The following is a 24036-nucleotide window of genomic DNA, read 5'->3' on the forward strand; positions in this document are numbered from 1 at the left end:
GTTTTATCTTGAGTCCATAAATGTCACTTTCTGATAAGAGAAACATACCGCCCTACACGCACGACCACACAGAACTCTTTACCACACATACACACAAACCATAACAGCACACTGAATATGAATCTGGAATTATTTCACAATTACATTCTGACGTATAATGTCAAATGTCTGACTGTGAAGTAGTAAACAAAAATATCACCCAGCAGAAAAAAAGATTTATAGTTCGTTCACATGCACACACAAACACACAGACATTCACACACACACGCACAAACATTCCCGCCTGTGATTTGGGTCATACTTTTGAAGCAATTGTGAAAGTGATGTGGTTAAGTGTGAAGGAAGTAAATGAGATCGAAACTCTGGACCACAGAAGTAAGCGCAACACAACCTGTGTCCCTCCTAATGCTGCATCATTCTTTAGGACTTGGAAAAAAATGACAAACTCCACAACCAGCTGTTACATTGTGTGTCTCCCTGGGTTCCTGATTAAGAAACAGACGTATTATGGAGGTCTTGTAATGGCTTTTTTTTTGTGATTGTCACATCCAGTGGATCTCAGGCATGAGAACCGGAGAGGTCCTCCCTCCTGAACCTGCACACACACACACCACAGCGCTGGTTTTCCTTCCCATTTGAGAGGCCACTAGTTTCAGGTGAAGAGGAACAGGTACGGGTACCTCGCGAGTTACGAGATGAGTGTGACTTTTTCCAGTCAACTTCCTACTGTGAGGTCAAGATCAGCCATCATGGCCAGATGTTTCTGGTGAAACAGGCGTGCTCCCTGATAATCGGTTAACAGCCACAGGTCCCTACACATTCTGCTTGTAAGAAGCTAATGCAAAGCCATGTTTCATGTCTATATGTTCCTGTTGTGAGTAGTTCAAATGGGAACTTGGTTTTCAAATGGGGCAATATTTAGTGCTAAGTCCAGTTAACAGAAAATATATGTTTCAGTAATTAATTATTAATAATTATTAATAATTATTATCCATTAAATATTCCGGTGACCTCTAACCCAAAGTTCTAGAAAAATCCTTTGCTTTGCTTTTGTGTGTCCAAAGAGAGAAATCTTCAAGAGTTCTCTGCAACTTTTTAAAAATATAGATTTAATAGCTGTCTGCACTTATACCTAAATTCACAGGTTTAATTTTCTTTGTTAACAACTATTAGACAAATGTGTAAACAAACCCTCGCTTGACATTAAAGCTTGAAAATATAATGCGGTAAATTCAATTGCAATGTACATAAAGCCGGGCATATGGGCTTGAGTCTGTATCCACCGCAATCAAAACAGTCCCGTTTCAATCAATCAGATTCAGTAGAAATCAATTTTCATAAATAAACGTCCTGCTCCACATGCGGCAGCCAAGAGGGAAACCATTTGCGATATGAGCTTCCTCTACTACACAACCAGACAAGTCTTTCTCTCGTGTTACAGTCCAAGCATTTTTGTGTTTTCCACTGAAACACAGAATTGAGGTCTGTGCACAGCAATCTGGATGGATCACGGCAATGCCACCATCAGCCGCCACCTCTGAAAACACATTGAGTGCTCATTCATACTCTGGGTTTACCACCTCGACGCACCAGTTTTCGTCTCAGGGGGCCACTCTTCCTGTGCACCTGTACGAGCACTTCCTGTCTGAGTCGACCTCTGCCCCACCCCTCCATCCCCCCTCAAACCGCATCCTTCAAGCTGTCACAATAATACTTTTAGTGGAGAGAAACAAAAAAACAAGACATTACCAAAACTGCAACAACAAGGTGTGCAAAATAAAGCAACAGGGTCTTCCCCGTGCACTTCTGCCATTTACAGTAAGACTACAGACACAAGAAGTGATACACGACCAGTGGTTTACCGTCACCTCCATGCCCCACACTGTGTGTGTCTGTGTCTGTGTGTGTGTGTGTATCAGTCCTGAATGTGCTGTAGAGGTCTTTGCGAAGGATAGTCGATTGTTAGAGATGTGGCGTGTTCCTGGACGGGATCGTAGCCTCGCAGGAAGTGGCCGTTGTTCTGCTGGTAATAGTAAACCAGTTTTCTGGCAAACACTGGCTCCACCTGAAATGAAAGCACCCATGAGTGAAATATGTCTGTGTTTGCTGAATCACATCGTATTATTGTGCCCTTATTTAGGCAAAGAGCAGTAAAGAAGAAGTGAATTAAATTTGATCTGTTTTTCAGGTTAATTATTTTTTTATTACAAACTTATAATATACAGATACTGTACGATTTCACATTCTGTCCGTTTTAAAACTGAACTTTAAATTGGTTTCAGTAAATATGAATTTATCTCTACTCCTTCAGTTTTATTCAAAACAATGAATTAATAAATTAATGAGAGTTCTTGCTGGTGCAGCAGTTTTTGTGCAGCTTGGGTCACAGTTTTCTGTTCAAACCCAACCTAGCCTAAGAGAAACTTTGTCATGCCTCAAGCCGACTTGGGCCTGAGGTTTGATGCGTTCAACCCAACCTGCATTGAATATCTTTTCTACTATTTTGTTCGAACCCGGGCCAGCTCCAGCCCATCGGGACCAGACAGGCTTGAGTCAGGCGTCCACCCTCTGGCTGTATTTGAGCCCTTTTGTAGAAATTACATATTTCTGTGGTATGATATTTTTTTTTCATAATGTCAAACCTCAGTCTTAACCCCACTAAATATTTAGGTCACTGCTGGACTGTATGCCTTTTATTTTTCTTTTCATTGTTTGAAAAAGAAGATGTTGACAGATCCTGAAATTACATCTGCTATTGTAATTCATATGATTACAATAGTATCTGTTGTTTCTTTGTAAAAAATAAAGATAACAAATATATATATATAAGAATATCTCAGTTACTTTATGTTTTGTAGCATATTAGTACCTGTGCTCTGATCATCTTTCTTGGCCGATGTGGGTCAGGATACTCGTCCCCAAAACATAGCACAACCTGGTGTCTCGGTAGATGTCGGCCATTAAGGGCAAAATCTTGAAGCTCTGTGAGAACAGGAGGAAGAACAGAGAGGTTACGTAAAAAATAAAAAAAACACGATGTGCTAGCCCATTTAAAAGATACAGTAAATAAACCCAGACTGACATTTTATTGAATAACAGGTTTACTGAAAACCACTGGTGTTGATGATGGAAATTTTGGCGTGAACTGGCACAGAAAACACCTTCTAGTCGTACTGTGTGGTGGCCCACAGGAGGTGGGTGGGGACTCCACACTCTATACTCCTTGCTAAGAATGTGACAAGCTTCTCGGTGCAACCTCAGGAAGGGACTTACCCCGCTGAAGTAACTGCAGCATCTCCATCAATGACATTGACATCATCATTATCGACATCCACCATCATACTGTAAATCACCAAAGCACTATGGTTGCTCTACTTATTCTACAGCACAGGACAATAAATATGTGGGGGTGGATATCTACTCTATCAAAAGGATACAAAGCAGAGCTCTATGAATATTGAATATTGTTTTATAAAATATTAGATTTTTGCTGTTGTCATAATGCTAAAATCCATCCTCCTATACACTAGACACTGTGAATGCTACTTTTATTATAGTTCAATACAATAATAACATCAAGTCACAATAAGGTTGTGGCCAGTGCAGTACAATAACTGCATTTACTCTGAGAGTAAAGTTGTAGTTTATGCTTCTGCTTTTTCACACTTTGGGGAGAGATGTTTTAATTTTTACTCAACTACGTTTATCATACAGACGAACTAGTTACTTTGCAGATTCAGGTTTTATTATCACTCTATAAAACATGATTCATGCATTGCCAAACTCTTTAAATTTAGAAGTACACACTGACTCTAACCAATTAACTACTCAGTTAAACCGGTTAGCTTAGCATTTATGAGCAGTATATAACCATTTTATAAATGCTTTATAACACACTACAATGTAGTTAATGCAGATATAAGTTCCTTTCACCCAAAAGTGGAGGCTTATGAGAGTCGCTATTGTAAAACGTATAGTGAATTATTTAAAATTTGTCTTATAGGAGTTAATAAATTATATTAGCTGTGAGAAATTGATGATAGGTAATGTTGATAATGCTTTGGGATATTTTTCTCAGAAAGTGATGTGTTAACAGACTCACACTTGTAAAGGAGCATTACTCTATGATGATGTCAATGAAAGTTAGAAGATGCTCTATAGACTGTGAAGCCGCAAAGCAAATTTGTCATTTTGGGCGGTAGGAATAAAAACTGACTTGACTCAAGCAACATATTTCAATACTTCCTTTTTTGTATCCTTTTTTCACTACAAGTCGCATATTTCTACTCACCAATGAGGAATTGCTGGGTGTCAAACAGCTTGCACGGCTGCTCCTTTTCTAGCTTGTTGGGTTTATCCAGATATGGAGCCAGGGGTCCTTCCCAATACACTCGTCCCTGACACAGGCGCTTTGCGTACAGCCCATCGGGCATCATCCACAGCAGCACCCCCCTCTCCAGTACGTTAGGAAGCATCTCAGCACCCTGCCTCTGGGACTCGGGGTATGGGAACGGGAAAAGGATGATTTCGGCCCCGCTGTGAATCTTGTCCTCAGGGCATGGAGAAGAGGGGGAGGAAGAGGATGACGAGGAGGAGGAGGAAGAGGAGGAGGAAGAAGAGGTGATCCGACAACCGTCCAGGCTGGTGGTGGTAACTTCCTTCACCAGAGACTCTCTGTAGAACAGGGACACATGCAGGCTGAAATCTAGAAGAAAGAGATGAGCTTTTTAGGAGATATGTCTTTGAAGGGAAACATTGTCAGCATCATAATTAGAGCTCCACTTCGTCGAGGCTTTGACAAAATATAAAAATCAACCGTCTTTCTATGGAGAATATTACTCACTTCAATTTTATTATTCAAATTTATTAAACCTCCTTTCAATCTATCATGCCAAGGCCCAAAAAAACAAAACAAACTGACTGTCATGACGTGTTTTCAGTAGTTTATAATAATAAAACTGTATTTCTATGTTACTTATCTAAACAAGGTTACAACGTTCTTTGATGTGAGTTTCTTATCTGGAAAAACATCCAAAATAGTGAAAATGTAAAAAACAAGAAAATGATTTGTATCTATTCATATGTGTATTAGTGTGCCTGTATTGACATGTTACCTGTGATTGCGTTGTTGTGGTCCATTGTATACACGGGGGGTTGCGACTCTGCAAAGTGCGTGTGGAAGGAGAGCTGAAAACCTGTGGAAAATTAATTAAATAAACAGTGGTCATAATTAGAGTACTGAAAGTGCTTCAGGTCACTTTGGTGCAGGATTGAGGAAGTTTTCTTTTGCTTTACTGTAGCGTGAAGAAAGAAAACCAGTCTCAAGGATGGATGCATAGAGCAAAATCTACCGGAGCCCTGCTGTGTATTTGACAGGCACAGCAGCCGCATGTTTCACACATGTCACAGTCGCATGCAACACAAACAGAACAGCTAACATGAACTAATGTGGCTCCATGTTGTTTCTGCACACATCAGTGATCACCAGTAGCTGCTGGAGCAATCACCGCCTGTGTCTCAGTTCAGTTTCATCCTGCTACATCTCCAGACGTCTGCAGCCTTTATAACTGTGCTCTCTAAAGACAGTGCAGGAAAATATATTACACTAAATCTTACAAAGTACAAAGCACGGGATGAAGTGTTTTCTTGTTTAAATAATCACTTATATTTTTTAATCTTAAAAGAAGGAGATATGTGCAGCTGCAGACTCATATTGTTCAACGATATGCTAGTTGCTTTTGATGCATAAAAAGTAAGTGATAAAAGAGACTTGGACCTCGTCAGTGGGGATTTTTTAAGATCAAACTTGGATTTTCCCGTAAACTGCGTGTGAAGCATTGCGATAAGTGGCGACCTTTTAAATGACCAAGTGACATGTAAGATCAATGATGCTAACGTATTACCTATCACAGCCTCGGTTCATATAGAAGGTTAAACCATAACATAATGAAGAGAAAGAACATGATTATAACTGGTCTTTATATTTAGTTTTCCATCAATTCCATCTGAGGCCTGTTGGAGACTGATGCATTTGGATATTGTTCAAAACTGAAAAAAGCTCATCTGATATATATCAAAATAATGTTTATTTGACCACATTTGAAAGTTGAGTCGTCATTCTTGAGTGCGAATATGCTCTAAAGGCGAGTCCATGGTCATCTTACCATTTTCTGCGTGTGACCCGGGCCAGCCGCGGCTGACGGGTGACGGGTAGTGGCCGTACTGCAGCTCTGCATGTGGCCCGTGGTGATGTGGAGGAGCAAGGGCTTGATGTTCGGCCGGCGAGTAATCCCTCCATTCCCTCCTCTCCTGAGAAACCATGTAGCCAGGCACCTGAACATGCAGCAGAGGAACGGTCACTCCGGAGAATCAAAGTTTCATCAAACCAAAACACGTTGTTTCTCTTTTCATGAGTTAGACCCGGTTTACAGTCACTGCTGACCTGGTTATGCAGGGAGCCATACTGAGGAATATAGCCAAGGGCATTCACATGTGATGGTGTCTCCTCCATACTGTTCATCTTCATTCCTGTACAAAAACCAAAAGTAAATTTGTCAACAACATTGGCCATGCTATGCTATAAAGACGGCACTTTGAAAGTACTCACATCTTTAAGAGTATAATAAAGTTGTATTGTACAGATTAATTGTAAACTAATGTGAGATGCAATATTGCATGCACCTTACTAGCCTGCTTCATTTTAGCAGGTTCAAACTGTGCACGTGTGAGGTTTTGCTTGTATAGGTTAAGTGACATGGGGATTTGCAGCAGTGTTATGTACACCCTCTTCTTAGCAACCGAAGCCCTCTAAAAAAAGCACACTGGCCTTTTTGGTACATGCTTCGGCTTCCTTTGTGCTTCCTGCCTCAATAGAATCAAGTGCTGTGGTGCATATATGAAAAAAAACAAAAAAACGTGCCAGTACTCTATAAACAATATAAGTTGCTTGGTGAAATGCAGCGGTACTATAGTTTGAAGACTCGTCTCGGTAGTGCCACTGTACATGTGGGTTTCCACTGCCTCTCGCATGGTAAATAGCTGAGTACAAACCTTTTTTGGCTTCCTCTGGGATGATTCTGTAGACTTTGTAGGGCTCTGAGATGTCCAGTTGACTTCTTCCTACTAACTCATCGAAGTCGTTGCTTTTGTTGAGCGCACAGCGTAGCCTAGTTTTCCACGTGGGGGGATCTGGCTTGTCCACACCCTCCTTAAATTTTCCTTTGAACAGTGCCCATGCCTGAAACAACCATGGTTTATATTTATTGACACTTTTAAAGAGTTTAAGCTTTGAGAAATGGACTAACGCATAGACACTTATAGTTATTTATGTAAAAGCCTTTTCAACCCAAGATCGAATATCTGCATATTAAAGAACAATATGCCTCATAATCAGCTTTTTAAGATAAATACATTTCATTGAGAAAAACAATGTGCGGTTGTGTGTTCACAATGCGTGGGACAGCTGGGATGGCCTGACCTTGAAGAGCGCAGCATCCTCCTCTCTGTTATAATCTTGCTTCCCTGCATGTTTCCACGGAATCCGAAAGATTGTCTTTTCGTCGTTTTCCCAAACCAATCCGATGTAACCCCGGCTGTCGATCTGGTCGATCAGCCACTGTCTCAGTTTGCCGTTGCCACAGCTGACGGTCAGGCCGCTGTCCTCATCCAGGTTCATATCTGCAAAATAAAATAGTAAAGTAAAAAAACTGCACAGTACAGTGATACAGTTCTGGTTTGGTTAAAAGTCTTTATGTTTTTTTTAATTTATTTAAAGTACTTGTATCCCTTAACCTGACAACAGATAAATTATATATTTAATCAGCCGATACCAGGTTCAGTTTAAAACATGTATCATCAATTGCGGGTTAAGTACTGAATATATCGCCTGAGTTACTTAGCTTGAATCAACACTCTACAAAACTAGCAATCACTTTTAATAGATTTTAACAAGTTTCTAGAGATGTTTGACACTTTTGGTCATATGCAAAAAAAGGAAGGGGGTCGAGGTTAAAGCGGGCAAAAATAACTTTGACTTATTTAAGATATATGCATTAATAACGACATTAGCCAAGTATCCAGGACTAATTTATAAGAATGAACAACTAAATTAGATGCAGGCACACATAGTATTGAGACATTTTATCATCAAGTTTCTTAAACTTAATACAATCCATTTTGCAGGACATGAATTCAACTTAAAACAATTTAATCTCATTCTTCCAAGTTGCATGATTAACAGAAATGACAATTTTAAATATAAACGTAGTTAATTTTATCTTAAAATTGTACTTTCCTAATTTTGATACTAATCTGAATGATTGTGATCGGGTATTTTCTCCTCACAGACCCCCTTTGGGTTAACAGATTAAAACTTCGCATTACTGATTCTGCTGAGAAGTTTCCTCTTACCTTTGATCGTGTGAGCTCCCCTGCTGAAATCTGTTTAGAAGTTCTCTGTGTCGTATTTTTAAACGTTATCACATCTTGATTTGTGGCAGGGAGGAGCCTCTCCGGCTCTGAGGTTCAAGAGGAGATGCGCAGGAGTCAGTCGCTCATTTCTGTGAAACTCAGCGCCCACGTACCGCTGCAGTGGGGAACCCCTCTATAGTCACACCCTATGCATATGGAACAATTACCTGCATGTATCACCGTCAGAAAAATATCCTCCCACACATTTTGTATTTTTCTAAAAGTCTGTAAATTCAACCTAGTTTCCACTGCTGAGTGGAAATGATAAAGTATTTCAACTAACATTGGGGGAATATTTGATTTGAATGGTTTGATGACTGATGAAGAACTAATGCCAAGAGAGATTGCTTATGATTGAGTTTAGAACATACTGTACATATTTTGTTGGTATTACTGCCCTCCAGTGGCTGTCTATGCACAAACCCAGTGATCTATAGTGTTCATAAGGCCATTGTTTATAAAATCTAACCATGGTGAGTTTACATTCTATTGCTTTATAGTTTCTGAAGACAGTTGAACAGAAGGAGTGAGAAAGGAACATGGTCTCTGTGTTTTTTATGCTACCATGCATGACCTCTCTTGCACATCAGACAAACAGGAAGAGAACCAGGAAACAGAGACGTAAACATAGCACAGAAGGTGTCTTATCACCTTCCATACGACAGCCCACTGCCTGAGAAACTCACACAATACGTTCCCTTTACGCCTTTTATATCAATGTTCACAAAACACAGTTAACAACATTTATAAATTAGAAAAAATAGCAACAAAAACTTAAACTAATAAACTAAAAACAATAATTTTTTTAAATAAATGCTCTGCTTAATAGATGTCAAGATATGGTTTCGGTGTTTATGTCCACTGAGAGGATCGTTCCAGCAGCATTAAACTTCCTGACAGTGGTCCAATCTGTAAGCATGTTAGACTTCCAGACAAGTCCAGATACTGAAGAATCACACACTGGTGTAACCGTCCAGACTAAGCTACTAAAGAGCTCATGAACATTTCTGGTCAGGTACCTCCAGGTGGGGGAGACACCTTTTGGTTCATATTTTGTTTATTGACTTTGGACACTCTGGCAAGCAAGTTCCGTATGTCGGTCTCATCACTGAAGGGGTTGTCCTTATATTCGTTCCGTAGCCACTCTCTGAACTGCAGGAAAAGAAAAAGACAAACAGTTGAGATATTCTCTTCTCCTTGGTTTTCCTGTAATCGAATCTTGGCCCTTACCTCATCGGCCTGAGTAGCTTCAAACTCCTGGAGCTGCCGCTGAAACCCCAGGTTGGGGCCGGCACATGGTCGGACCACCTTCACGGCAGCCAGCGCCTCCTGCCAGCCCAGGCCTGTCACTGTCATGATGTAAGCTATCACCAGGGTGACACTGCGGGACACACCTGCCAAACTTTACCAAGAGGGATGAAAAGTGAAATGCAGGAAAGGAAACATGCTTTTTCATTTAAACAGACAACATGAATTTTCAGCTGCTGGGGGTCTCTCAATTATTTAGAGTAAAGTCAGTAAAGCAGTGTGGGAACAGGGAAGTTGTTCTCTTCAATACGATTGCTGATGAAAATCTGGTCAATGCCATTCAGGTGCAAGTTATGTTTGAGGATGTATTTAAGTTTTACAGAAAATAAATAATCGTGATCCATGATGAAAAAGCAGAGTGTTTGCTCTCTGTTTTTCTGAGAAGAGCCTCAGGTGTCACTGTGCTGTGTTTTGGGAAGTTCAAGAATAGACCTTCACTTATCGTCTAATCTCTTCTGAGCAGCAGTTCCACATGAGTTCACTTGTATACTTGGTTGATCTCAGTTGTTTTCAGCTCTAGTTAAAAACACTGTACGTACCTAAATATTCAACATGACTATGATTAAACTAATAGATAGATGGAGGAAAACTGGAGGAAGTCTCAGCTCTGTTCCAATAGCCTGTGTGAGTGAAACGACATTCTAACTTCCAGGTGAAGACACAACAGGCGACGTTGCTCTCACCAGTGAACGAGGCAGCCCTCTCCTTTGAGGCGAGACTCGTGCATGAACATTATACTTTGTTTAAAGTGCTGAGTCCTGTGGAGCATAAGAAAACATTTGTTATAGTCATTCATGAACACATTAAACCATTTGCAGAGCAGGAACTGTAAGAAAAACTTGTGATAAGAAATGAAACTGTTATCAAAGTTAAATATTGCAGTTGGGTTAGTTATTTTAGGTATATTTTAAATTCTTAAGGTATTGTGTTAAATTCCAAATTCCAAATTGCCTAAGCAATTAAAAAAAGCCATTCCTATCGTCAACCATAATTTTCTTTTTTCTTTTCTTTTTTTTTAAACAGAGCAATTTAAAAAGTAAAGATTTAGCACCGGTATTAGGATAAAGAAGAAAATACGAAACCAAACCCTAATGGTGTGTGTTTGCTTTTGCACCTGACTTGTCAGACTCTATCATCTCCTCATCCTGGATGGATCAGGATGAGGGTTTGCTGCGTTCAAGTTTCAGAGAGGTGTCATATTTCACATAGCATAAACACCACCACCTCTGAACATATGTATGAGGCAACCATGCCTGTGTGTCTGTGTGTGAGTGTGTGTGTAAGTATACAGACTTGTGTCTTAATACGTAAGAGAGTGACTGTGTGAAGGGGGTCGTGTCGATAAATAGAGGCACAGCACAAACCATTGTGCTAAAACTACGGAACTATGTTGTTTAACTTCCTGCTTAAATGTAAATATGTGAGTGTGTGTGTGTCTGTGTTATACACATGTGTCTAACCAGGCAGCCAATGACCCTTTATTCATCATCCCCCCTTTTTCATGTAAAACACCAGGGGAGGAGTGTGTCACATCACAAAAAAACCACAGAGCTTACTTCAGTGGTGTTGCTGTCGTCTACTCAGAGAATAATTTCACATTAAAATGTTGAGCCTGTGAAAGCATATCATTTACACGTTGGCTTGAAGAAAGTGAACCTCAGACGCCCACACAGTGCAGCCTCGAATGAATGCCGAACTCTCTCTCTCTCTCTTTTTTTGCCTCAGCGTTGCATTGTTCTCTGGCTGTAGCTGCTGTGCTGCACATTTTGGTACTTACAGGTTTTGTGTGGGCAGGTCAGCTGCTGAAATGCAGAGATAGGTCATCTCCTAAGGGACAAAGCATATTAGCGACCGGTTAGCAGCCACTTGGATTCAACAAATCAAATCAATTAAAAAAAAGCAGGCAAATGGTTTCAGGCAATTTTGACGTGACCTGAAGACACGTTTCCACATCTTCTCTTATTTGTAACCACAAAACCATGAACAGGAGCTGCGGTGAAACTTCACATCAAAATCAATATAAAAAACATAATAATGAAGAGAGACAGAACAGTCCAACCTGGCTGAGCAAAGAAACGCCTACTCTCCAACCCACACACAACTCAGCTCACTGTCCAAACCAACTGGTGTTGACTGGCATCTTTCATGATAGTCCCGAGGATCTCACAAGGAAGAAACCATTGTTTGCTCACTCGGGACTGACACACTGTTGACTCTCCACCGGAACAACCTGACAGACCGGTTCATGGAACTGTGTCTGTGCTCAAATCATGTGCATGGGACTAATACACATAGGAGGACCAATCATATCAAACATTGGCCAAATTAGTTTACTGCTAAAAAATGTTTAATGAGAAAGTGAAGGGGAGGGAGCAGAGGAGAGAGGAGAGGGAGAGGGAGAGATTCTCACCTGGAGGATTGGAGCTGCACTGTCATGGATGGACAGGATGCGTGTGATGTTGTTCCTGGCTAAGTGTTCTCGGTCTCTTGCATCTGCAAAGCCACAAACAAAGAGCATGAGAATATGGACCGCAAATATAGATGCAAACCAAAATGGGTTGAAATGCACAAACGCACACCTTTGAAATTGCCCAAGTATAAGTCCGACAGCACCTGTAAGGACAGAGAATAGCACACACACACACATCAAGTTCAGTGATACAAGTTCAAACATGCTGACTGAAAAGACATCCTGAAAATAAGTGACAACAAGAAACAAAAGCCTCAACTAAGAGCTTGAAATTATGTGACTGTAAAAAAAAAAAACATTCAGATAAAACTATATTTAATCATGCTTAATATTTAGTAAGAAAGTTGAGGGTTTAATCTTTTGAATCAAACGAATGATAAGACAACTTCTTTTTTTATAAAGCTCTAAAAGACTAACGAGGAGGATGACAAGCCTGTCCTCTCCATATTTACGCACAAGGAACATGGGAGCACTGGCGCGTAAATACCAGCGAGTGCAACAGATGGATCTCATACCTTATTGATGCCATTTCCCATCCTGACCGACCCAGTGTGGAGAGACCCCCCGCTGACCCTCCTCGTCCTTTGGAACCTGCTTCAATCCTGCAGCTGAGGCGCAAAAAGCTGCAGCTCCGCGTCCGAGCCGAGCCGAGCACTGCTGCATATGCAGGCTCCCAGTGGTGGATGCTGGGAGTTGTAGTTCTCTGGTATAAAGGAGAGGAGCGCGGATCCTAATAGCGTGGATACAGTGGATTACGGCACAGGTGTGGTCCAAACCCCAACCTTGGATTAGTGGTTAGATATGATACTGGAATATTAATACCCTGCCTCATGGCCCAGTGACACCAAATACTAGACCCTAAACTGCGGCTGGCTACATAGCAGAGCAGAAATAGACAAGCCCCTGTGGGAAAGCCTGCTAAAGACAGTATGTTCACACGTGTCAGAGAGTTAGGTCAGCTCTAGGTCCACGAATAGGAAAGCAAATAGAATAAATCAACAACAAAATATAGAAGAACAAGTATAAATTAAATCACCAAAGGATTAAAAATGGACATACATTTGTTCCAGTGTTTTCAAAAACAAGATATGTATTAGTGTAATCTCAGCTAAGTCCTGTATGATCACATTTTTTGAGTCAGTTAATTGAAACTTAAATGTATAGATAAAAGAGCAGAAAAGGTTTTGGGACATTAGAGTCACAAACATGTGGCTTTGCACTTTATCACTATACTCCACCTGAGGCTTTTTGTGTGCGCCACACGTACCACAGTGGGTTACTAATAAGTGCGTTCATCTGTACACACACACACGTTGTGTTGTTCTTACATCACACAAATTGCTCCTAATGATGTGCAGTATATGTGCATTATAAAGTTACTGAAGAATACCAGGCCTATATGAAGTGAGCCTGGGTGGCTTTGTTGTTTAAGATAGAAATTGATGCATTTGAAATCTTGTCTCACAAATAAGTATTGAAAACAACACCTTGCTTGTGCAGCAAGTAGTGAATAATGGCAGCTGCTCAACATAGGTGGCGGTGGGGAGTGGTGCGTCTTATACCAACCTTGTAAATGTCACAACCCTGGACCAAATAAAGGGGGACTTCATCCCAGGTTTGAGTGGTTTTCACATGAAAAGGTGCTTTAAGGGTTTAGTTACTCTTTGATATGAATACCGTCTCAGAGGCGGAGGACCTGATCCAGGGGCAGTGACAGGATGAGAAGGAGAGGCTAAACTTGCCATTGGCCCAGGGTCACTTGGGACTGTGATTCTCACCTGAGGAGTTTTGAACATCTACAGGAGAAGAGGGCGGCATAATGAAGGGAAATCTTCTGTATGGTTCTCTGCAGGAAAAGTACATAAACGTGAGGAAGACTGGACATCAACATCCTCTTAGAAATGGCAACGGATAATAGCAAGGGCTGCTACACTAGTATTGCTGGGGAAGCATGGCACCTGGCAGTCTTTGCACTGATAGTCTGACATTGACAACATCAACAGGAAGTACTGCTGTACCCACTGCACCACCACAGATAGGCTACACATTTAAACCCATGTGCCAGTTGCTTTCACTTCCTGGTGATCTGTTGTTGCTCTATACAGTAGATGGGGGCAGCATGGGACGACCAGACTAGATTGAATGACAGTTGTGAGGTGGCCTGTCCTCTACTGTACAGTGTAGGGAACTGGAGAATAATGTAGTGAGCTGGTTTTCAGTCTGATACCCGGTTCTTTTAGGAATACTCATTATATTCTCACTTCAATCTTCTAAATTTCAGATTTTTCAGGGAGATAATTAGTTTGGTGATTCATTTCTCTTATTAGAAAGTATGACTGTGTTGTATTTCATCTACGACTGAAGGAAATATGACTTATAAAGCACTGTCAATTAAAATAGGGGTGAATACTTAATCTAGGTTATATCTCAAAAAACCCTCACAGCATTTAACTTGTGGATGGGAAGTTGTCTACATGTACATTTTCTCATAGGTTTGTTAGGTTTACCCTCAGCACACGGTTATCATGTCATGGTTGGAAAGTTTTCTGAGCAACCAGAAATTTACTGCCGATAAATGTGACTCATAGTAGAGAAGAAAAGAAAAACAAACATAATGTGAGCCAGATTACAGAGACAATCCATTACAGGTTAATGAGCTACTGGTGCTTTCTTGTGGCTTTAGTGAGGAATTCACAGATGGCTGCTTAAAATGTCGGCCTATATGTCAGTCATCGCCCACACTGTCAGAAAATACGATCCGGGTGGTTTCCCGCTCTAGTTTCACATAAACCATATTTTATCAATGAACTTTTTTTTCTTTAAGATGAGGCTAAGTAATGAGTTTATCTGTGTGAATCGACCTTTTTGTTGAAAAATAAGATTGAGGACCTGAGAGAGCGCTCGCAAAACCCACCTAACTGTACAACCCACACATCATTCTAACACTGAACCAAAGGTTTATTGTTGTGTTTTAATGTTGAAGCAGTGGAAACATGAGCGAGGATGGTTTGGGTGAGTTTTAGTAACTCTGCCGGGGAGGTTATGTTTTCATTGGCGTGAGGTTGTTTGTCTGTTAGATAGCAGGATAACACAAAAACCACTGGACCAATAACCATAAGACTTAGTGGGAGGATGTGGGATGTGTCAGAGACGAACCCATTTCATTTTGGTGTGGGTGCTGCTGATCAGGGGAAGGATACAGGATTTTTTTTTACATTCAACATTTTTGTTGATTTCTCAGAGAATTAATCATAGGGTGTTGGTGAAAAAAATGTGTTTAGGGGGACTGATAATAATGAGTGTGTGAAATGTGGAGCAAATACAGATGCAAATCAAGATGTAGCGAATATAAATTTATTTTACCTGTTCATAAATCATTGGTTACAACTTTTGTTTTTGTAGAAAAAGCCTTTTAAAGCCTAATTTTAAACTGGTTCAAATGGAAGTTTGTTTGTATATTATTATTTTAATTTTATGTTATCTTTCTTATTCCTTTTTTTGTCTTGTTTTGTTCTGTGTTGTTTTGATCATATTCTGTTGTTGCGTTTTTTCTTATTTGTGTAGTGACCTTATTTATTAGTGCAATAGAAACAAAGTTTTACCATCATATTATTGCATTTTCCTAGTACTGTCCTTCTGCGTGATGTAAGTTTTTTTAATCTGTGATAACTAACTTCACCAGTGGGTGGCGGGCAAAACCAGAAGACAAGATTGTTCCATTCAAAGTAAATCTGAGTCAAATCCCCGTTTACAAATGATTAAAACAGAAATAAAACAACTCGACATTAAACAACTTCTACAATCCAATGTGTTTCTACGCCTTTTCAGCCACAACAGCGTACATCTACTACTCATCCTGATCCCTCTGCGATCGACTTGTTGGCCTGTTTGTAGTTTCCATGTCGCATGTGTAGTTTTTAACCTCGGTGGGAGGAAGAAGAGGAAATTCCCGGAACTACAGTGTCTGTGTTTGATTCCGCAGCCTCTCGGGTGAGTGTTTATTTAACAGTCCCGAGTGAGAATGAAAACTAACTGTGTTTATAAAGTTGTTTCTGTCACAGCTCAAGTGTTTAGTTACAGTTGAAGTGTGTGTTGTCGCCTCAAGTTTCTTAACGTGACGCGTTAGCTTAAATGTCCAGTGTCTCGACTGTGATATCCTGGCTTCATCCCCCCCCTCGGGTCTCTAACATTGTGTGTGTGTCCGTGTGTGCCCCGCAGTTCGTGTGAGTCTCTCAGACTGTGTGTGTCCGTTGTGTTACTGTGACTCCTCACCGGAGATGGCCACCGCACCCCCGTCCTCGTTCCAGATGAGCTCGGCGGATCTGATCCGGAAGGAGCCGCTGGACTACGGGGGCTTCGGGGACGTGTACCTGTGCTACCACGTGACCCTGGGCCAGGTGGTGCTGAAGACCCTGTTCACGGGCATCCTGCGCAACGAGTGAGTCCTGGGTGCATGCTGGGTATTCCCCCCCCTGTGGCCCGATGCTAACTGGAATCATATGTCCATCACACACACACTGATTTAGAGTAGATGGCAGGATGAAAAGTAACACTTCATTATCAATGTTATTATTGTTGTTATAGATGGAAGAATGCTGATTTTGATAGGACTGCTATGGTTTCAGTGTGTCCATAATGTCCAGTCTGAAGATGCTTTCTATTTCCAAGCACTAACCCTTTTAACAGGGACAATAAACACGTCTGTCCCCTTTCAGATTATGGAATAGATAGATGGACGGACAGACAGATGGATAGAATGATATACGGAGAGACAGATAGATAGACAGATGGATAGAAAGACAGACAGATAGACAGACAGACAGACGGAAGGACGGATAGATAGATAGATGAATAGACAGACAGAAGGACGCATAGACAGACATATAGATAGATAGATAGTTAGATAGATAGATAGATGGATGAAAAGACAGACAGACAGACTGAAGGACGGATAGATAGATAGATGAATAGACAGACAGACAGACTGAAGGATGGATAGATAGATAGATAGATGAATAGACAGACAGACAGACTGAAGGATGGATAGATAGATAGATAGATAGATAGATAGATAGATAGATAGATAGATAGATAGATAGATAGATAGATAGATAGATAGATAGATAGATAGATAGATGAATAGACAGATAGATAGATAGATAGATAGATAGATAGATAGATAGATAGATAGATAGATAGATAGATAGATAGATAGATAGATGAATAGACAGATAGATAGATAGATAGATAGGTAGATAGATGAATACACAGATAGATAGGTAGATAGATAGATAGATAGATAGATAGATGAATAGACAGATAGATAGATAGACAGATAGATAGACAGATGGAATGATAGATACATACATACATACATACATACATACATACATACATACATACATACATACATACATACATACATACATACATACATACATACATACATACATACATAGACGATAGATGAACAGAGAGACAGATAGACAGACAGATAGATAGATAGATAGATAGATAGATAGATAGATAGATAGATAGATAGATAGATAGATAGATAGATAGATAGATAGATAGATAGATAGATAGATAGATAGACAGACAGATGTACTGTATTGATCCCAAACTGGGAAATTATTGTGTTACAGCAGCATGTCAAAGGCCTTGTACACAGGGCGAAGAACAAGAGATTAAACACACAAGATGACAGAATCCTGCCTCCCTAAAACCACTCTGAGACTCAATATGATGCAAGTTATGTCTGGCAGATCATCTGGTTATCCCTTTATCTGCTGTGCTTTCCAGGGACAGCAAGAGGTCCCTGCTTGCGGAGGGGAACATCATGGCGAGTCTGAACCACGAGCGGGTGGTCAAGCTGCTGGGTGTGATCATGGAGGACAGAGACTGCTCACTAGTCATGGAACTCATCCCCAGAGGCAACCTGCTAGTCATGCTACAAAAGGTCAGCAGGTTTAAAATCTCTCGTCACGATGATATTTGATCATGTATGTAACATCTGTGGTTTGCGTCTATAAATAACTCGACATATTTTTATAGGAATTGAAGGTTAACCCGAGTAAATTGTGCTCTGTCCCTAGGTCTCTGTACCAGTATCCATCAAAGGTAGAATCATCTTAGAGATTTTGGAAGGGATGGTGTACCTGACAGACAAGCGTGTCATACACAAGGACATCAAGCCAGATAACATTTTAGTGGACAAGGATTTTCACATTAAGGTATATTTTTACACACATAGCCCAATGACACTTTTATATTTTTTACAGCAGGAAATCTACAGTTGTGGTAATCCAAGTATTCTCTGTTTTCTAGATTGCGGACATGGGCCTGGCCACCTGCCAGACATGGAGCAAACTCACAAAGGAGGAGATTCGCAGGAGGAGTCGCATCAGCCAATCGGCTGGGACGAGAGGGGCCGGGACCCTGAGCTACATGGCTCCTGAGCACCTGGAGAGTATAAACACTGCCTCCTCCGAGAAATCTGATGTCTACAGCTTTGCCATCGTGGTTTGGGTCATTCTCACAGGGGAGGAGCCATATGCAAGTGAGTTAGGATCCCAAAACAGACTCAAGTCCCCATGATTCTTATTCTCCATTGTTGACCGTCTGATTCACTGCTTTCACAGTAAACCAGCCGTTTTCATAACCCCTAATTACATTAATTCAGCATCATGTCGACAATCAAAGTGTCTTTTTTATGTCCAGATGCCAGGAGTGAAGATCACATCAGCCAGTGTGTTCGTCAAGGTGACCGACCATCAGGGGACCTTATTCCAGAAGACACGCCTGCAGAAATAATTCAGTTCATGAAGGATTGCTGGAATCACAATCCATCGAGGCGACCAACATTTAAAGGTAGTTTTGTGTGTGTGTATACTTGTACTTTTAAAGGGTCTATGATAGGGTTAGGGTTTGGCAGGGGCTAGGAAAGGCAATATGCCAATGAGTGTCCTCACTAAGATAGCAGTACAAGGGTGTATGTGTGTGTTTTGTACTCATGTTTGTTACTGCTGTAGGACCTTTTAGAGCATAAACACAGACCTTATTAGGACCAGTAGACCTCGTGGAGACCCAATCCTGATCCTAATGATCTCATTTGTGAAGTCCTGGTTGTGGTGTGGGCATGATGTGGTCATCGTTAAGGTTAGTAAGGTTTTGGTTTGGCTGTCCACAATGAATGGACGTCAATGCAATGTCCAAATAAGGAGAGGGCTTTGCAATGTAACCAAAATGTCCTGGTAGAGGTAATTTCATATCCAGATAACTTTACAAAGACACTTTGTCTCAGTTGGTCGGATTCTTCTTTTCTTTTCTTTTAAATCCATACAAATTTAAGTTATCGAATTTCACAGGACACCAATTTTTTTTTTATTTCTTATTACAGCATGTCACTACTTTCCTTCTTGAATGTCAGGCTTGATAATTTGACCCCTGCAGTTTTCGCGTGTAGATTCCTTTGTCATCCTTTTGCTCCTGTTTTTCCTGTTCTTGCAGAGGGCCACAGCTTCTTCCTTCCTTTCTACGAGGAAAAACTTGAGCCACATATAGAGGAAGATCTACTTCAGCTGAGGGTAAATATATACGTATACGTAGGATTTGATGGGGTTATCATTTCTACAATGCACATTGAATAAAAGAAACAGTGAATTGAAAGTGGAAATATACGCCACACTATCTATTTTATATCACGCTTCTCCATGTGATTTTCTTCTTACAGACATTATACGAAGGCCCAGATGATCTTGTTGAGAAGCTGAGAATGTGTTCACTGAACACTGAATACTTTTCAGCAGGTGAGCAGTGTTGGAAATCTTAAATATAATGTGCAAACCCTGGCCTACTGTGTTACATTTAATGTTCTCAATGATGAGAAAAGCTTGTTCATCTTTATTGCTTTACTTCTCTCCTCACCTGACAGACGGCCCTGCTCCTCTGGTGAGTTCAGACAAAAGTGTCCCAGTTGAAGCCAGCATTGAAGACATGCGTGACATCCAGAGCGAGCCCTCGGTGGGATCCTTTCAGTCGGACGCCAGGGGAAATAACACACCTTCAGCGCTGGATGACAAACTGCAGCGGGAGCTTCTGTACCACAAACACGGCAGCTACAGCTGTGAAAGCCAGCCGGAGCCTGTGAGCTCCTTCCACCGCAACAGCTCCAATCCCTTCCTGCCATACAACCGCAGCACTTCAGAACGCGTGGCAATGCAACCAGAGGAAGACAAGCCGCCTGGGTCCTCTGTCCATTCCTGGACGAAAGCTGAGCTCGAGCAGAGCAGCAGCCAGGAGCCGTGGTGTCGCCCCACATCCGGTCTCTACCAGTCCATGAACTCAAGTGAATCGACTGCCCCCTCATTTCCAATGTCCACCAGCTCTCCCTCACTGGATCAGCTCAACCAGCAACAGCCACATTCCAACTTTAACCGCCAGAAATCTTGGCCAGTGACTGATACATCTGCTCCGGGGTTACTCATGCCACCAGAGCAAGGTACAAAATGAGGCGTTTCCTCTTCTCACGTGTTCACAGCTAGTACCGTCCCCTTTGACATTTGAATTGTCTTTGCTTTGTGCTCATTTTAGGGTCTATTTTCATTAATAATGCCAGAGGGATTCAGATTGGAAACAGCAACGTTTTGATGATCAGAAGTTGCGAGCAGCCCGATAGTTCATTACCTGCATCGACTGGCAGCTCGATCGGCTCTCTCATCAGAGAAGGCATTCAGAAATATGGTAAAGTATGGTAAAGGCTTTTTTTTAGAATGCCAGATGTTTTTCCTGTTTGCAAACAAACAAATATTCATCCTTTAGAAGGTCGTCTTGATTATTGAGCACTTTACAGGTTTTCTTTCTATAAAATTACAAAAATGGTCCAAAAACCAAACATCCAATTTGCATGTTTGGAAAAAGGCATAGATCGTCACATTCAAGAAGCTGAAATGTTTGTTATGTGATTATCAAATAATTTATTAATCATTACTATTATTTTGTATCTGCTGATTGTTTTTATTTATAAACAGGATAGGCTAATAATACAGTATGCCGTTTTGGAGGCAGGTCAGCGGAGCAGTGCAGATAATGTTAACAACAGTGTTTTCTGGTTCAACAAATACTTGAAATCATTTTGTGCTGCTGCTTGTAGTATAGCTACTTACAGATTTATTTGACTGTTATTTAGATGACCATCCCGTGACTGAGGAGCACCTGGATCTGCTGCGGGCCAACATCGGGTCAAAATGGAAAACTATCGCACGCCAACTGGGTTTGACCAGTGTGGAGATAGAGAGCATAGAGCACTTACACTCCCGGGACGGCCTGCCAGAGATCGTGCACCAAATGCTGGAGCACTGGAGAATGAAGGAGGGAAGTCTCGGTTGCAGATTCGGGAGGCTTTGTCAGGCCATGTCAGGGAACATATCGCTGGATGTCGTGCAGAAAATGCTGGACATCTGCAGTTCGTCTTACTCAATGTCATAAAGGTCTTCATTCACCTGACAGATTTGCCTCATGCCTTCAAAATGCTGGTCACCGTATTGTCCGAGCAAGATCTCTTCAAAAACAAAAAAGTTGGTTTGTTTTTATGCACCAAGGTGTTTGAGATATCCCGACAACCACAGAGCTCACTGAAATTCTCTTAAGATTAATTACCAGTTTAGTAGTCACTTATTTTGATGAAATGATCTTTGGACCTGATTATTGTTCCATTTTAAAAGCTCATTCTCTTTTCAAATCAGCGTAATACTTTTTCTGACAAGCTTTATCTTTAAGAGATCAACATAGGAATCATGGAATCTCAAAATCACTGTTCATTTTGTAATTTGCTATGAAGTAAAAATAGTATACCTAATTGTTTTTTTCCTATTCAAATGTCAGTTACATGACATGTATTAAACCAAAGCAAGAATTTTTACTATACATACTGACGTGTTTTATTTTTTATATTCAGAAACTGTGTGAAGTTGTTATGGAATAAACAATGACTGTTGCCTTAACAGAACATTGAATCTATATCCAGTGACTCACTGAACAGGTTAGGTCACTGTATGTGAGGACAGCTGAAAACATGAGTTGTTATTGAATAGACTGATGCAAATTGTACAAAAGGATAAAAATGTCTCAGTGCAGTGTTCGAGAAATCCATGTGTATTATTGTTGTAATCCTTGCTTTCAGTAGGGGGCAGTCCTGCTGTAGATTATGTGCTGCCATGAATGTATTTCCCCAGATTGTCAGCTACTTGTTTTGAGTGTCCTAACGAGATACTTTCCTCACCAACATTTCATTTTATAATGGATTTGTGATCATGTCTTGTCCTTTTGTTTTTACTGGTTCTCAGTGTTGATGTAGGCCGCTAAACAATACTAGACAAAAAAAAATAAACACACTATTACCCCACCCATATCTTCACAGATTTAACCAAACCTGGATTCACTGGAAAAAAAAATATTTTAAATAAACTGTGTACATATGAACTTCAAATGTGTATATCTTGTATTTTAAATTTTGAACAATTGCTTGCTGCTGAATATAATTTAAAGTTGATAATTTCCGCTCAATCATAGTGGTAATCTCCTGCAATTAGTTGCTGGATATTAATATGTTGTATTTTTTAAATCATGTTAATAGTTACAGAGTCATCACTTTCAAGACATCAGCTCAATTAGTAGAATGAGCTTGATTTACACTATATCCTGTCACTTCATGGCACATTGACCTTGCAAGCCACAAGATTGGGACGGTTCCAAGTTACTGGATGTTTAACAGTAAAATACAGATGACATATCTTGTTTTATAAATTTTGCAAAATGGGATTAATAAAATATGATCTATTTTATCTGTTGTTGGTCAGATAAATAACACAAAGTAAAATCTATCGCAAAAAAGATCTCCATATGATCAAGTTTTGTCGGAAACAACCTCTTAGTTTAGAATATAAATCAAACAAAAAAAACCTGATGAGATTGTATGCGTTAAGAAATCAAAGGGCTATATTTTTTTTTAAAAACCCCAAGAAAACGAATCCCTTCGTGCCATCAAAGATGAAGTTCAGGGGTCCAGACGTGAGCAGGTTTTTCCATTTTTTTAACAGTAATTGCTGCATTTTCTATCCGATTTAAGATGCTGTTAAAATGGCACCCTGTTGATGGGTAGATAAAATCAAATTAACTGCTTTGGTCAAGCAGCCGCAGTACGCTTTGCAAAATAAGACATAAAAAAGGAACAGGTCATTTAAAATAGGTAAAACACCAATATTTTAATTTGATTGAAATTACTTTACACCCAGGGGATCAGCGGATGCAAAGGAAATACAAACAGTTGAGATGTTGTCAAAGATGATTTTGGAGCAGAGAACTTGCCCCAAACCTATTACAAAGCAGATTGAGACTCAAAAACAATTACAAACCACAAGTCAACTTTTTCCACCGATAAATTAATTTATCTACAGCTGCATCGTTACATTTGTTTTTCTTCATCCATCTTCCCTTCCCCCCCGTAGTGAAAGAATAGTTAATCATGTAAGAAAATAATCTGTTTTTTTTTTATTGTACAAATGATCAATAATGACGCGAAGTTCTAATACTACTGGTAGATAGATTATACAATTTTGTTCCATAATAATGGTGTTTTGCAACAGTGTTGTGTTGTATGTGTGTTTCCATAGATAATTGTATCAGCACCAGAAACCCTATACCTGCATTTGTCAAGTGTAAACAATACTGTGCCGGCACAGGAAAGGTCCTGTTACCAGCTCCTGAAATGAGATAGCGCTCAGTTCACATAC

General features: G+C 40.4%; 3 protein-coding genes across 4 annotated transcripts in view; 1 reads left to right on the forward strand and 2 right to left on the reverse strand.

Moving 5' to 3' along the window:
• irf4a (interferon regulatory factor 4a) overlaps window positions 1-8424 on the reverse strand; it is a 41444-nt gene extending 33020 nt beyond the window's left edge. The window contains exons 1-9 of one of the 2 annotated variants that reach the window (XM_061085072.1): window positions 8410-8424; window positions 7478-7677; window positions 7051-7237; window positions 6443-6528; window positions 6165-6333; window positions 5115-5195; window positions 4292-4705; window positions 2870-2982; window positions 1694-2065 (exon numbers count right to left, since the gene is read on the reverse strand). In XM_061085072.1, the coding sequence (XP_060941055.1) occupies window positions 1916-2065; window positions 2870-2982; window positions 4292-4705; window positions 5115-5195; window positions 6165-6333; window positions 6443-6528; window positions 7051-7237; window positions 7478-7675 (1398 nt within the window). In that variant the 5' untranslated portion in view covers window positions 7676-7677; window positions 8410-8424 and the 3' untranslated portion in view covers window positions 1694-1915. Of the gene's footprint in view, window positions 1-1693; window positions 2066-2869; window positions 2983-4291; window positions 4706-5114; window positions 5196-6164; window positions 6334-6442; window positions 6529-7050; window positions 7238-7477; window positions 7678-8409 lie in introns of those variants that run through there. The other variant, XM_061085071.1, reaches the window with a different exon arrangement.
• An 867-nt stretch (window positions 8425-9291) lies between these two features.
• dusp22b (dual specificity phosphatase 22b) lies at window positions 9292-16564 on the reverse strand. Its single transcript, XM_061084770.1, has 9 exons — window positions 16520-16564; window positions 13814-14093; window positions 12763-13029; window positions 12357-12390; window positions 12188-12270; window positions 11555-11604; window positions 10461-10535; window positions 9700-9871; window positions 9292-9621 (listed from the first exon to the last, which is right to left on the reverse strand). Exons 3-9 carry the CDS (start codon window positions 12781-12783, stop codon window positions 9481-9483), a joined length of 576 nt encoding a protein of 191 aa, XP_060940753.1. The 5' UTR covers window positions 12784-13029; window positions 13814-14093; window positions 16520-16564; the 3' UTR covers window positions 9292-9480.
• ripk1l (receptor (TNFRSF)-interacting serine-threonine kinase 1, like) lies at window positions 16180-22733 on the forward strand. Its single transcript, XM_061084769.1, has 11 exons — window positions 16180-16237; window positions 16466-16685; window positions 18050-18206; window positions 18343-18480; window positions 18575-18806; window positions 18968-19117; window positions 19757-19833; window positions 19980-20055; window positions 20181-20747; window positions 20840-20989; window positions 21435-22733. Exons 2-11 carry the CDS (start codon window positions 16525-16527, stop codon window positions 21731-21733), a joined length of 2007 nt encoding a protein of 668 aa, XP_060940752.1. The 5' UTR covers window positions 16180-16237; window positions 16466-16524; the 3' UTR covers window positions 21734-22733.
• Window positions 22734-24036: the final 1303 nt, after the last annotated feature.

Source organism: Limanda limanda, chromosome 13, assembly GCF_963576545.1.
Source record: "Limanda limanda chromosome 13, fLimLim1.1, whole genome shotgun sequence".
In the NCBI taxonomy this organism is placed as follows: domain Eukaryota; kingdom Metazoa; phylum Chordata; class Actinopteri; order Pleuronectiformes; family Pleuronectidae; genus Limanda; species Limanda limanda.